This window comes from Phyllostomus hastatus, unplaced genomic scaffold (genome assembly GCF_019186645.2).
Source record: "Phyllostomus hastatus isolate PE091 unplaced genomic scaffold, TTU_PhHast_1.1 phas_scaffold_585, whole genome shotgun sequence".
NCBI classification, from domain to species: Eukaryota; Metazoa; Chordata; class Mammalia; order Chiroptera; family Phyllostomidae; genus Phyllostomus; species Phyllostomus hastatus.
Window position 1 is genome coordinate 19,766,377 of NW_025334037.1, and position 13,073 is coordinate 19,779,449.

The 13,073-nt window shown below is 49.8% G+C and overlaps 1 protein-coding gene across 1 annotated transcript in view; it reads right to left on the bottom strand.

Annotated features, from left to right (window-relative positions):
- Nucleotides 1-10,886, bottom strand: part of ABTB2 (ankyrin repeat and BTB domain containing 2) — a 171,677-nt gene extending 160,791 nt beyond the window's left edge. Inside the window, exon 1 of the mRNA XM_045825464.1 lies at nucleotides 9,569-10,886. Coding sequence (XP_045681420.1) covers nucleotides 9,569-10,451 — 883 coding nt within the window. The 5' untranslated portion in view covers nucleotides 10,452-10,886. The remainder of the gene's footprint in view (nucleotides 1-9,568) is intronic.
- Between the last annotated feature and the right edge of the window lie 2,187 nt (nucleotides 10,887-13,073).

Consider the following 13,073-nt stretch of genomic DNA (forward strand, 5'->3'; position numbering starts at 1 on the left):
ACTGGCCCTGCCAACTGCAACAAACAGCATTTAAAAATATCCTGCTGGATTATACAGCCCTGCCTTCTAAATTCCTCACAATGCCTGTCTCTGTCCCACACAGTATAAAGAAGGGTGTAGCATATTTAATTTTTTTTCCCCCTGAACTGCTCCCCTGCTATAAATACCCGAGTCTGGGTAGGCGGGCTTCAAACACCGGCGGTATGAAGTCACCTCGGAGCCAATGGCACCGCAGAGCAGGCCTGCCAGGGCCCGGACGCAGCTGTCAAGCGCTGCAGTGGTGGGTCGGCCCAAAGCAGACAGAGCTCATCCTTCAGGGGGTGGGGAAGAAAAGCCCTAAATACAATAATCACAGTTAATCCCGATACAAAAAGAATGGCGTTTAGTCCTGCGACTCAGCCAGGTCTCCAGAGAACATATCCAGCTCTATCTGGGCTGTTTCTTTCCCGAGGATAACTAATCACAGGGCTGGACTCTATGCAAATGATTTCACAGTGGCCGTGTGGGGTCTAGAAACACGAGCGGAGACAGGAGGGCCCTTGGAGAATATGGTCCATCCTCTTCACACCACAGCTAAAGCAGCAGAGAGCCAAGAAGACGGAGTTATTCACTCCAGGTCATGGAGAGGCCAAGCTCTGAGCCAGAAGTTCTGAGCCCAGATCCTTCGCCCTCTGAACTCCACTGTCCTGGACGCCTGCGCACAGATCCTTGGTCCGGGGCGGGAGCCTCGGCTTGCGTTTATCAGCAGCTTTCTGCACAGCAAATACTTATTTTCATATTTGAAAAGATACAGACCAAAAAAAAAAAACAACAACCAACCCTTACGTTTTCAACAAAAGCTTGGCCTCAATTTTAGGGATGATTTTCCTGCCCTGAAAGGCCTGTTTAGATTCTTTGTGATCCAATCTAAACCCCCCACCCCCACCCTTGTATCTGTGGTATCTGTACTTTCCTGTTTAAGTTTTCTTTCCACTGTGGGCCCGACCTCGCCCCTCAACCTCAGCTCACTTTGAGAAAGCAAACAGTAGGCCCCAAATTATGACTATCGATGTGTTTTTGCAAAATGTTTGAGATTTCTCTTTTTCAAGCGATGAGAAGATTCCTTTATCACACTAGAGAGAAGAAAAGGACTAACACCCAAATGACAAGCTAAGCCATTGATAACCTGTCACGTTTGATTACTGTCCGTGGAATTCAGCTGGATCCTGGAAGTCCCGTCCAGACGGCACTGAGCTATAAAGCAGTTCCATAGTGTCCAACATCTAACATGACTGAAATCTTTATTGCCAATCCTCTGGAAACACTTTCACCCAGAATTAGAAAGTGACTAAACCTCTCTGAGAACTGAGCAATGATGTTTCTAAAACTCTAAACTGGAAACTGAACATATCAAGTCAGAGTTATACCCACAGAGAGTTCTGGGACCCTCTTATCATTCCCTGCTTTATGTTCCCTTCCAGCTCCGTGTTCGAGAATCCTGCTTTGGCAAGAGTCGACTCAATGGCCTCATGTAATGAGTTTGTCAGCCCTGAGCTTCGTTCCATACTGGGATTGATTGCATTGGCCTGAGATGCTACGTTCAGGGCCACGGAAGAAATGCCAAGTCAGAAGCCAAATTCAACAGAAGAAGCGAAGTGGATCGAAGGCTTGTTCGTCATGCCCTCTCAGCCTGAGTTTGCTCGGTTCAAGTCTGCTGTCCTTGCTGGTGTTGCAAGGACAGAGGACTGGTGTTGCGAGGACAGAGGGCATTTCTGAGGTCAAGCTTTCAATCAACAAGAGGGGTGATGGGAGGTCTGTGACCGTGGTTACGATGAGCTGGGGAGCAGACAAACTAAATTTCTGAATTATAAAAATAAGTTTTGGAAAACCCTTCCCTGCACTCTGGCAGGCTTCATAACATCTGGATAAAAGATGTGGGAAAGTTTTCCTTTTTTACTGTCTTATCTGCCCTGCGCCTCCTTGTTAAATGTCTGAACCTTCTAGGCCAACAGGGTTACTTGCTGTTTTTCCAAAACACATACTCTGGCTTCCAGGTCCTTGCTCACACTGCTCGCCTCGTTCTGGAAGCCTCCATGCTCTCTCTGCACCCTCGCCCCTGCCCTGTCATAGCGCCGCCTGCCTGCATGCATCCCGCTGGGCTCATACTGCATCCTCCCCAGAGCGCTCGGGCCCCTCCCACCGGCCCACCCAGGGTTCCTCTCTCCCCTTTGAGCTCCCCAGTCACCAAAAGCTCTAAGGTCCCCATCTGTGGGATGGACATTATCTCTACCAGACAGAGAGGCTCAGGGAAGTTGAAATGAAATAGCTCATGAAAAGCGCCCATGAAGGGCAGTGCGCGGAGGAGGTGGAGGCTGTCAGCATTGTCCCTGTCACCTGAATGCAGCTACCACAGACTTCCCTGTTAAGGAACCATGCACAATATGTGCTTTGCTTTCCCTACTAGAGTGTACATGCCTTGACAGGCAAGATCTGTTCCTGTCTTCCTCCAGACTTTCACCATTGCCTTGGATGTAGCTGGTGCTCAGTAAGCAGTTGATTAACGTGGCCAGCGTGGCATTTCTCAGGCTCACTTGGGCTGTGTTTCTTCAGCTTCTCCTCCCAATTCGGCACGCAGCTCCAAATATACAGCCGAAGTTGCAAAACCATTTAGGCCTTTTTAAAAACAAGCAAGACAACCACAAAGTCTGTTTATATGACAAGCCAGCCAAACACAGAACACCTGCTGTCCCGAGGCTCGGGACTTGGCAGCTGCAACAAGAGGGGTCCGATATCCATCCACAATTGCTCCCTGGGGCCTGGGGCCTCAAGTTCGCACACTGCTATCATCCTGGCAGGGGCAGGCACAGGCTCGGAGGGAGGGGCCCGATCTCGGTGCCCAGCGCCGGCCCACTTCTTTGTGGGGGCAACGGAGCCATAAAGGAGCAGGTTGCTCTTTCCAAATTCTGTAACTTCCTCCTACCTATTAGTCACCAAGGAGAGCCTTGTGACTAGTACTTACTTGTCACCCTGGGATTTGGGTCACGATCTTCCCCTGCACTAGAGACTCCCACTTTGACAAAAGCAAACATGACCAGTGCATCCAACACAAGTTTGCAGAAACATAGCAATAATTAGAATTAAGACTGTACGCGCCAGGCACCGTGCAAAGTCCCTTACAGAGACTCTCATTAAATCCTCACAACCATCCCACGAGTTGGATATTCCTTCCAGTCCTACTATAGAGCAGTGCTTTTCAACCAGGGGTGATTTTGCTCCCGTAGAACACATGTGACAATGTCTGGAGACATTTTTGATTGTCGTGACAGGCAGAAGAGGAGGGAGGGATGCTGCTGGTATCTACTAAGCATCCTACAATGCACAGGACAGGCCCACAACAAAAATGATCCCGTCCAAAAAGTCAGTAGTGACGAGGCTGAGAAATCTTGTTGTAGGGGAAGACACTCGGGCACAGAAGTTAAACCACCTGCCCAGGGTCACAGAGCTCGAGAGAGAGGCAGCCAGGAGTCACACTCTCAGTGTTAGCTCTGCACCCTGAACCGGCAACAGCTCCAGCATCCTCGGAGCACTGGGCATGCACCAAGCACGACTGCCTGGCCCCTTGTTTTATGGTGGAGAAATGGAGACCCGGAGTGACTTGCTTCAAGAAACTTGCAATTTGGGAACCAACTCAGACCTCAAAGCCTTTTCTGCACTCTCTGTGCTGATTCCTTCTCTCCCTGTGCTGCTGGCATGGAGGTTTCACCAGTGGTCCGACACTGCAGTGGACTCTGAGGATATCAAAGTCCCCTTCATAAGGGCTTTTCTGCCAACTCCAGAGCAAGCACTCCCAAGAGCAGTGGCTCCCGGGGTGGAGTGCTTTCCTCCTGTGACCCCCTTCCCAGAGTTGGCTCCCGCCTCCGGTAGATGATCACAGTGGAGTCTGCAGCTTTCCCATTCAGCCGGGTGTATTGATCCCGCAGCAGCTGACACTTGTAAGGCCCTCCCTGGGCGGCAGAGCTCCCTGCCCCCCACTCTGGGGGCAGTCATAATGGCTCCTTAAAATCAATGGCACCTACAGGGCACATTCTGGGTCAGCCAGCAAGCAACATTTAAACAGCAACACAGCATCCTTTGGAGGAAGGTCCATGCCTAGGCCTCGATACCTGGTCTTCACTGTGGTTTTGAAGTTTCCCTGGCCTACTGGATGTCAAGTGCTTGGACACAGCCAGCCATTAACAAACAAGATCTGTAATAAGTACTGCTGTTGCTGACCCTCGTTGCCACTGGAAGAGAGCCAAATGCTGACCTCCTCACTACCGTGTTTCTACGATTCTTCACAAAAAAAGCACAGACCTGGGGCTTGAGCAATATGAGCTAGGCCTGGCCTGGGCTCTCCGAGACCCTTCCATGAGAGGGCATTCCAGTCTCACTGGATTTTTGTGGGGACCTGGCGAGAGCAAAGATGATTAGAAGTCTAAGGTGTTGCACAAAGGTCAGACCTGTTATTATAGCCACAGAAGTGGGGAAACAGCAGCCAAAGCATCCGCCCACTGTCCAAACCTCACAAGTTAGATCCTGATGGTGAGGTGGGATGAGAACCAACTGGGATTAGTAGCAAAGTGTCTCGGGCTCGTTTCAGACCCTTGGGTGTTGTTTACGCATCCTGGCAGGTCTCGGCAGTTGACTGCCTTAGTTCTATTCTCCAGTCGGGGGCAGGTGGAGTGGAACACAGACCAGACACAACGCTTATGAGCAACAGTCATCAACAGAGACTGCCCTCTGGGGCCGCTCTGCGGGCAATAGGGGACTGGTATTGCTATTCGTAGGGGAACTGACTGGCTCAGATTTTCAACTCAATCCTGCTGTGGCTTTGCTGCTTGCCTATTTGACTTCTGCTCTGAAACCCCACTCTGGACATCTTATGCTGAAGGGATCCCCTACCCTGACATACCTCCCATTTACATTTACTCATCGCTGCTGCCCCAGGGAACCCCACTCGAAATTAGGGTATCAAAAGGCTGAATGATGTCCCTATGGTTTGGGTACCCCCCACCCCAAACACTGCCTCTATTCATGGAGAACTTGAAATTCCCTGCCAGGGTAGAAAAGGGAGAAGGTTCTTCCTAAGGGTCAAGGGGTTTCAAATGAAATTTCTGCAATTAAACATTTTGCATGGGAGCATGGATCAGTTGCCTGGCAAACAGCTATGGCGTGCCCACTGTGCCCGACACAGTGTGGGGCACAGGGGAGACATGATGCCTGGCAGCTCACAGTTCGATGGGAGAGACAGACACAGCAGGAAATGATCCCAGAGTGCGCTCTAGGTGCCGAGGAGACACCGAGGATGGTGGCTCTGCTTGTTGGGGATGGAGGGGTCAGCTAAAGCGCTCTGGAGGAAGCAGAACTCTGCCTTGTTCCTCTAACTACTTAAGGCTCGGTTGCATTTCTCAGACATTCAAGGGGAGAAAAATAAGTTTTCATTTCCAAAGCCTGCTTTGTTTCAGTTTTACCAGCTCCCTTGGCTTCAATAAAACAGTCAGAGATGGGAAGCTGCCCTCCTTCCTCAGACTACCCAGGTGTGGAAGCTGATTAAATAGCAACTAGCAGCTCAATTAACCCCTGGTCCTTCAGTGGATGATCTCAGTGGCAATCCATCCCGTAATCTCCTCGCTACATGAGTCCTACGACAAGAAGAGTTTCCATCTCCCCTATGGATGTGGCCCTTTTATTTCTGGGCTGCAACGCTTGCAAGGACTTGCTTCAGCTGATAACTAGGTAATTCAGAAAAGTCCTCAGTCCCTATTTTTTGCCCAGAGGTCCTTCAGATAGCAGTAGTCTTGAAATATTGCCTATTGCTAATAAAACTTCAGAGAGGCCTTCCTTGGCTGGCATTAAATTAGCCCCAGTCACATCAATCCCATTACCTTGGCCTTTTTTTTTTTAAATAACACTTAATGCTAAGAGTATATCCCTATTTATTTTTTCTCGTCTCCTCCACTAGTTTGTAAGCTTCATGAGAGGAGAACCTTGCATCTCCCTTCATCACTTAACCCGCAGCACTTTTAACAGTAGTGGGCACAGGGTCAGGGCTCCATAAATGTTTGTTGAGTGAAATGCTATTCTTTATTGAGCATTTAGTATGTGCTAAGATTTTTAAATCGATGATCTCACCTAATCCTCAAACAAACCTTGAGTTGGGTGCCATCATTATCTCCCATTTTACAGATAACAAAATTGAGGCTTAGAATGGTTAAGACATTTGCCCCAGGTCACTCCTGTAAATGGCAGAGGTGAGCTTCAAACCCTCCCCATGAGTCCAAAGTCTGCACTCCTTCCCACTATGACAAAGTGACCCAAATGTACATCCTGGTTACTGCTCTGGAGTGAGAATATTCTCGCCCAAATCCTGTCATTTAACTTAGAGTCTCAGGAGTGAAGAGGATTTTCTCAAACACCATGGAAACTCATAAAAGTTTACTAAGAAAACGGCCAAGAAGGAACCCAGAAGTGGTACCCAGAATCAAACTCATATACAGGGATGGGGCGGGGGTGGGGAAGAGAGGAGGAAGAGAGAGAGAGAGAGAGAGAATGAGAGAAGTTTCTATTTTCTGCCAGCTCCATGTTTATGAATACTACTCCATTAAAGTGGTTTCTCCACCTCCCATAAGGAAGCCACAAAGATACCATCACTTAATGATACTGTCCTGGGAACAGGAACATCAATACCAAATGAGCAAGTGATATATAACTCCTGCTGCTCTATGAGATCATGTCTTATAAACACTACAGAACTTTTATTATCCTTCTTGGGCTGAGCAAAACCATGTTTGCCCAGTACTCTGAGTAATGGACAGGAATACATGGATTAGGGCCCTTAAATTCCTGGTTGGAAGACATTAAAAGTTTAAGAGCCCTGTATAGCTGAGTCAAATGCATGTGCCCATGCTATATAATTAGTAGGCATAACAACAATAAATATATAATTTGAAGGGAAGACCAGCAGGACTAGAATAAGAACCAGCACTCTCCCTCCCATGTGTAGCCATTTCCTACTTGATCTTCAGCTGTGTAAACGGTAACCTTGCTGGCCTTGGACTTATTTTAGTATAAGGAAGGTTTGGATCTCTCCATTTCTTTCCTAAGCAGTTCATGCCTCCCTCTGAAGTAAGCTTTCAGGCATAAGTAATTCATGGCTCTGCTACTAAACATTCATTCACTTTAAGTCTATAGAGACTTCATAAATCAGCCTAGTTATTGTTTACAGAGGCCACCTCCAGGTTTTCATGTATAAAAAATGAGCATCCATGTCACTAAGTGGAAGTGAATGGTCACCTCACTTGGCAGGGAGTTCCTTAGAGACCAGGGAATGCCCAAGGGAAGATGCTTGCTCTGAACATCCGGGGAGCGTCGCTGTCTGCCACAGAGAGTCCTGCTGTCTTGACTCTCACAGCTTAAGGAGAATTGCTCGGGGTAGGGGAGAGGGATAGGAAAGAGGCCACATCATGGGGTCAAAGTCCCATGTAAAGAAAATCCCAAGGAGTGAGGACCCTAGATAAGAAATGGCTGTTTAGTGGAAGCCACCTATGTTCTAGCATTTCCTGCCCACTCTGCATTTTCTGAGAGAAGCAATTGCTCTGACTGGTTTCAGTTTGTAGCTAGAAAACCAGAGAGATGTTCCTCAACCTGCAGGGTTGTTTTTGAAGGGTATGTTTTTGTTTTGCTTTGTTTGCTTGGCACCTATCAGTCCACGTTTATTCTAGTTTGGTTTACAGGGCTGGGGCCTCCATCTTTTCTCCCAGGAGTCTTTACTTCTTTGACTTCTGTCTGGGCCTCCCCTCCACCAAAAGTTCAGAACTCTTCCCCCAGATTATGACCACTGGATGGAAATCCCCCCGCCCTTCACTTCCTCTCCTGGAACTCTTGTTCCCGGTGTTGATGCCACAAACCTGGAGGGCAAAGCACAATTATCAGCTGTGACATCATCAGCTGAGATTCTGGACGGACCTCAACTCTGACCTCAGAGAAGGAAAATTAATAGGCAAATGCTCTTCCATTCCAGGCATCTCCTTTGGTCGTGCCAGAATTAAAAATAAAACCAATGAAAGTCAAAGTCAGCCATGCTAATACATACAGACTGTCTTTAGAATGAGGTCTAAGAAGTCAGCTGCTCTCCTTGGAATTGAGTCTAATAAAAACAAAGCTATTTGCTTTTCTCCAGTGGCTACAGCTTCAACTCTGGAGCCTGCCTGGGTTTAAATTCCAGCTCTGTCATTTGATGTCTGTTTAATCTTGGTCAAATTACTTAACTGCTGGGTACCTTGGTTTCCCCATCTGGGGATACTAAGATGATTCCCCAGTGGGGATAATACTATAGATACCTACCCAACAGGGTTGCTAGTATTACCTGAGTTAACATATACAGTGCTAAGAACAGAAACGGAAACATTAAGTGCTAACTTTAAATTTTAACTATTATGATCATGTTAAACCATGTTTACATTTGACTCCCTCTATGCCTTTCCAGTACCCACCTGACCTCTTCCACTGACTGCTTATTTGCCACTGAAAGCTGCCCCCCAAATGGCCTTCCAATCAGATTGCCAGGATGTCTAGCCATAGTACCATTCTAAATAATTTATGGTTTGCTGACTCCTGAAATTGGAGTATGATAGGCAGTTTGATGTTGAACGGGTGTCACACCCTAACCTTTCTAGGGAGAAGGTCAAGTGCTTTCCTTCTGCCCTTTACACAAAGCCATGTCATCCGTCAGAGAAATTCAACTACCCAGTGGTTTCTTTCCCAGGCTTGACACCATGCAGTTGCCCATCCCTCCCATACCTTTTCCCCAGTTTCTGTCAGGAAAGCCCATGAACTTGTGCATTTAATACAACACAGTTGGTTGGTGACACCTTGGAAAGGCAGGCCCTGGGAACCAGTAAGTGATCCCCTTCCTGGCAAGAGGATTCAGGAATCACCCAGTTCCATCACCCTGGGCACATAGCTCTAAGAAGCCACCACTACCTAGCCGTCTTCCAGGAGAGGGTCTGAAGGGCATCCTCCAACCCAGTAAAGCCCAGGGAGGTAGCACCTGTCCTGGGCTTCCTGCTCCCTCCCTCCCATCCCACTTGGCTCAGGTCTTAAGAGTTTGAATCCCATTGCTGCTGCTATTAGGCTGGAGAAACACAAGGGACAGAACCACAGTCAATGTGCCCAGCTGTAGGGAAAGATGCCAACTATAGATCCTCTTAAGTAAGGCAAAGAGCACAGGGCAGTGAGCTTCACTTCAAGAGAGGTTCAGAAATGGCTTGGTTAAGAGGTTCCATCAGTGAACAGCCCCCAGAAAGTGACAATGACACGCAGAACAGGGTGGAGATCAACCATGACTCTACCCTCCAAAAGTCTGTCGCCAGAAGAACAATCTTGGGCAAGAGCCACTTAATGAACTCCTCCATCCACAGATCAAACGCTTTCTCTCAGGTTCTGGTACACCCACCACCTTCCTCCAAAAAAAAATCACCCCCTGGGCAGGCCAGGGCAGGATTTCTCTCCCATTCTGTTTCTCTCCCATCGGTATGGCCCACGCGCTTACCATTGGCGTTCTTGCCGCAGATGAGATGCTCGTAGGGCTGCAGGACGCCCCAGAGTTCCGCGTCGTTGTTGATGACCATCTCCAGGGCCTCCGCGGACACCTCCCCGCCTCCAGCTCCTCCGCCTTCGGGGCTCTGGCTGGCCAGCACCCTGGCCCGGATCTCCTCCACCAGGTTCTCCATGCACGCCGTGAGAGAGATGGCCGCGTACTCGTGGATGCGCACGGAAATGCGGGTGTCCACCATCCAGCGGAAAAAGCGGCCCACGGAGAAGGTGAGGCCGCAGCGCGCCGACTTGCCTCGGCGCAGCCCGTCGCCGGCGCTCATGCTATACAGGGACAGCGCCTTGACCGCGGCCAACGTACAGCTCTCGGCCAGCGCCCAGCTGTGCACCAGGCGCACGGCGCTCTGCACCTCGAAGCGGGTACACTTGGCGTGCAACACGCTTAGACGCTGCGCCTCGCGGGCCACGCGGATGAGCGCCCTTCGGAGGAGCCCCGCCAGGCGCCTCACCGCCTCCGCAGAGAAGACGGGCAATCGCCGGCCGCCGGAGCCTTTGCGAAGCACCCGGGCCACGTCTCCCTCGGTCCAGGGAAACTCCTCCAGCTCGGGGAGGCGCGGGCAGCGCGAGAAGAGGTCGGCCACTTCGGGATCCTCGGGTAGCACCGTATTCACCGTGTCCCAGCTGTTGTGGCGGCTGTTCATGGAGCCGGAGTAGCACCACCAGGCCGCCCCGCGGTGCTGCTGCGCCGAAGAGTTGAGCGCCTGCGAGTTGGACTTGGAGGAGGAGAGGCTGAGCGAGCGGCACGAGTCCCCGGCCCCATACCCGGAGTCCAAGGTCAAGTCCTCCAGCGTCTTCAAAGTGGAGCTGTACGTCCCGGCCATGGGGAGCCTGCCGGGGGCGGCCTCGCCGAGTGAGGGGCGCTCACAACTCCATGCTCCCTTCTCCAAGTGGACAGAAACAAGCTCTAGGTTCTCTGGGGCACCCTCCTTCCTTTCGATGCTGCGGGACTCGGCAGCCGCATTGCCCGCCCGACCAGCGGCCGCGGGAAGGTGGGAGATTAGTGGCGGTCCGAGCCTCACGCGCCGCGCGTCCGTGAGCAAGCCTGTCACTGGAATGGCCCCCAGCCCCTGCTCCTCAGCACTCCCTCTTGTCCACCTCAACTTCCCGCAAGCAGAGCGTCTGTCCTCCGCAGACAAGGAATCCCGAGAGAACAGGGCGGCGGCGGCGGTGGCGGCGGCAGAAGGAGGCGGCTCCCGGGGCGGCGCGAGTCCGGGACCAGCCGGCAAGAGAGCGCCGGGCAAACTTCTGCTAGGAGAGGGCCGCCTGTACAGCTGGGTACCTCGCAGCCACTGGCATGCAAATAACCCGGGGCGACTCACCAATCAACAGCCGAGACGAACAGAGGCTAAACCAATGATCTCTTAGAGGGGCGGCTCACTGTGTAGATTTCACTCCCCTGAGGGTGAATCCCCTTCGCGGCGGAGGCGGGGCTGGAGGCCGAGAGTCTGCTGCTGCGGCTGGGATAATGGTGGAGGAGGGGGAAAGAGAGAAGGAGAGCTAGAGAGCGAGGGAGAGGGCGGGAGGTGGGAGCAGAGATCCGGAAAGAAGAGGTCCTAACGTTAGTCTCGGGAGGTGACGACTTAAAGAAAAATTTCAAGGAAAAGCCACTGTGTGCCTCGCCCTTCCCGCCGTCCAGGAGCGTTCACAACTCTCTTTCAAGTCTACTGCAGCCGAACACCAGCGTTTGGACTGTGAATCAGGGGGACAAGAGAGTGGAGGAGGGGGCCAAACTCAAGCACTCCACTTCTCTCCTAGACTTTCTGCCAAGCACCTCCCGCTTTTTGAGACGCAACTCCAGTTGCTTTTAGAGGGAAGAGGTACGCCCCGGCTTGCTCCTCCTCCCAAATCCGTCAGGATCTTTGCCTTGCTGTCTAGGCTCCAGCCCAGACTTTCTTCTTAACCTGGAACCCGATAAATGGACGGGCTGCAGGGGGCCTGTGACCCACCCACCCTCACTTAAAATCGCACACGCAGCTTTCTGGGTGTTACTCTGGGGAGAGGGTCCTAACTGATCAAATTCTCGAGAGCCGGTGACTTCCCTGTTACATCTGCGCCAGCAGTACTTGCTGTCAGGAGCGAGTGTCGAGTATGTGTGTGTGTAGGGTTGTGACAGGGAGAATGCGAAGTGAGAAATGTCCCTAGCACTGACCTAAGTTCTAACACCTGGCTGAATGCACAACTTCCTAACGGTGCGTCCATGGACTTTGTTTCTTCCAGGAAAAATGAGTGCTGACCTCCAAGCAGCGCTGTTGTTAACCTGTCTCAGGGCGTGTGTCCAGAGACGGTCAGTCAGAGCACTGTTCGTTCTAGCAGACTGACGCCCAGTCCACTCCGTCCTGCTGCTGTTCTGTAACTATTCATACACACATGCACGAAGTGCCTATGCCCCCTCCAATAGAACTACAAAGCGAAGAAAGAGATTGTGCATGCGTTTCCTTCCAGGCAGCCTTCGTGTCCCTGAATGGCTCCTTTGTGCTGTATCTTACACAGTTCTGACCTTGGGCCGGGAGTTGGATATGAACGAGAAATGTCTGGTTTGTGTCCTTCCTTCTTAAATTAATGAGCCTTTCCCGGTAAAACTCCTTTTTCTTTGCCAGTTCTAGCTTAATTTTGCCTCTCTGCGGGTCTTTATTTATGCAATATCGCCCTCTTGTGATTACAACTGGGAACAGAGTCAAGGATGGAAGTGATATAAAAGACAAGTTGCGGAGACCAAATTAACAGAGGACACAAGCTGTGACTATATCTTGCAGAATTGAGACAAGAAGTCAAAGTAGGTAATGAGGTTTAACTTGCCAAAAGTATGATAACAAATTTGGTGCAGTTTAAAACTTATCAGGGGGAATATAATATTAAGGCAAATGTTGCCCTCTAATGGATGTTCAGAGGAAATAAATTCTCCCCAAGTTTTTGTTCTATTTTTTTTCTTTTTGTTGTGCTGGACCTTGAAAATCAACAAAAATTACTTAACTAGAAATTTACAACAGATAACTTATTGAGTGGAAAGGTTATGTGGGAAACTACCTTGAGTTTTTCTTTGGTGAAAATAGATGTGATTTATCTTCACATATTCAAGTTACTGGACAACTTAAAGTGTAATGATAATCAAACATGCCAACAGCCAAATTTCAGAATCTTGTGGCTGTTAAAATGCACCACAAGGATTTGTTTAGAAAATTTCAACTGTGGGAAATGCTACTGGACAAACAACTGAGTTTCATTAATAAATTACAAAGAAAGAAAGCAATGGAGAGGAAACCTGTACACTAAGAGAGATATAAAGGACATATCAACAATCACAACATGTGGAATTTATTTTGAATTTGACTTTTTATGAAAAAAATCAATAAACATTTGACCTCATGAAACAAGTGGAAGTAGGGAACACTGCCTGGATATTTGCTATTATGAAATCATTGTTGCTTTTTTTTTTGATGTGGTAA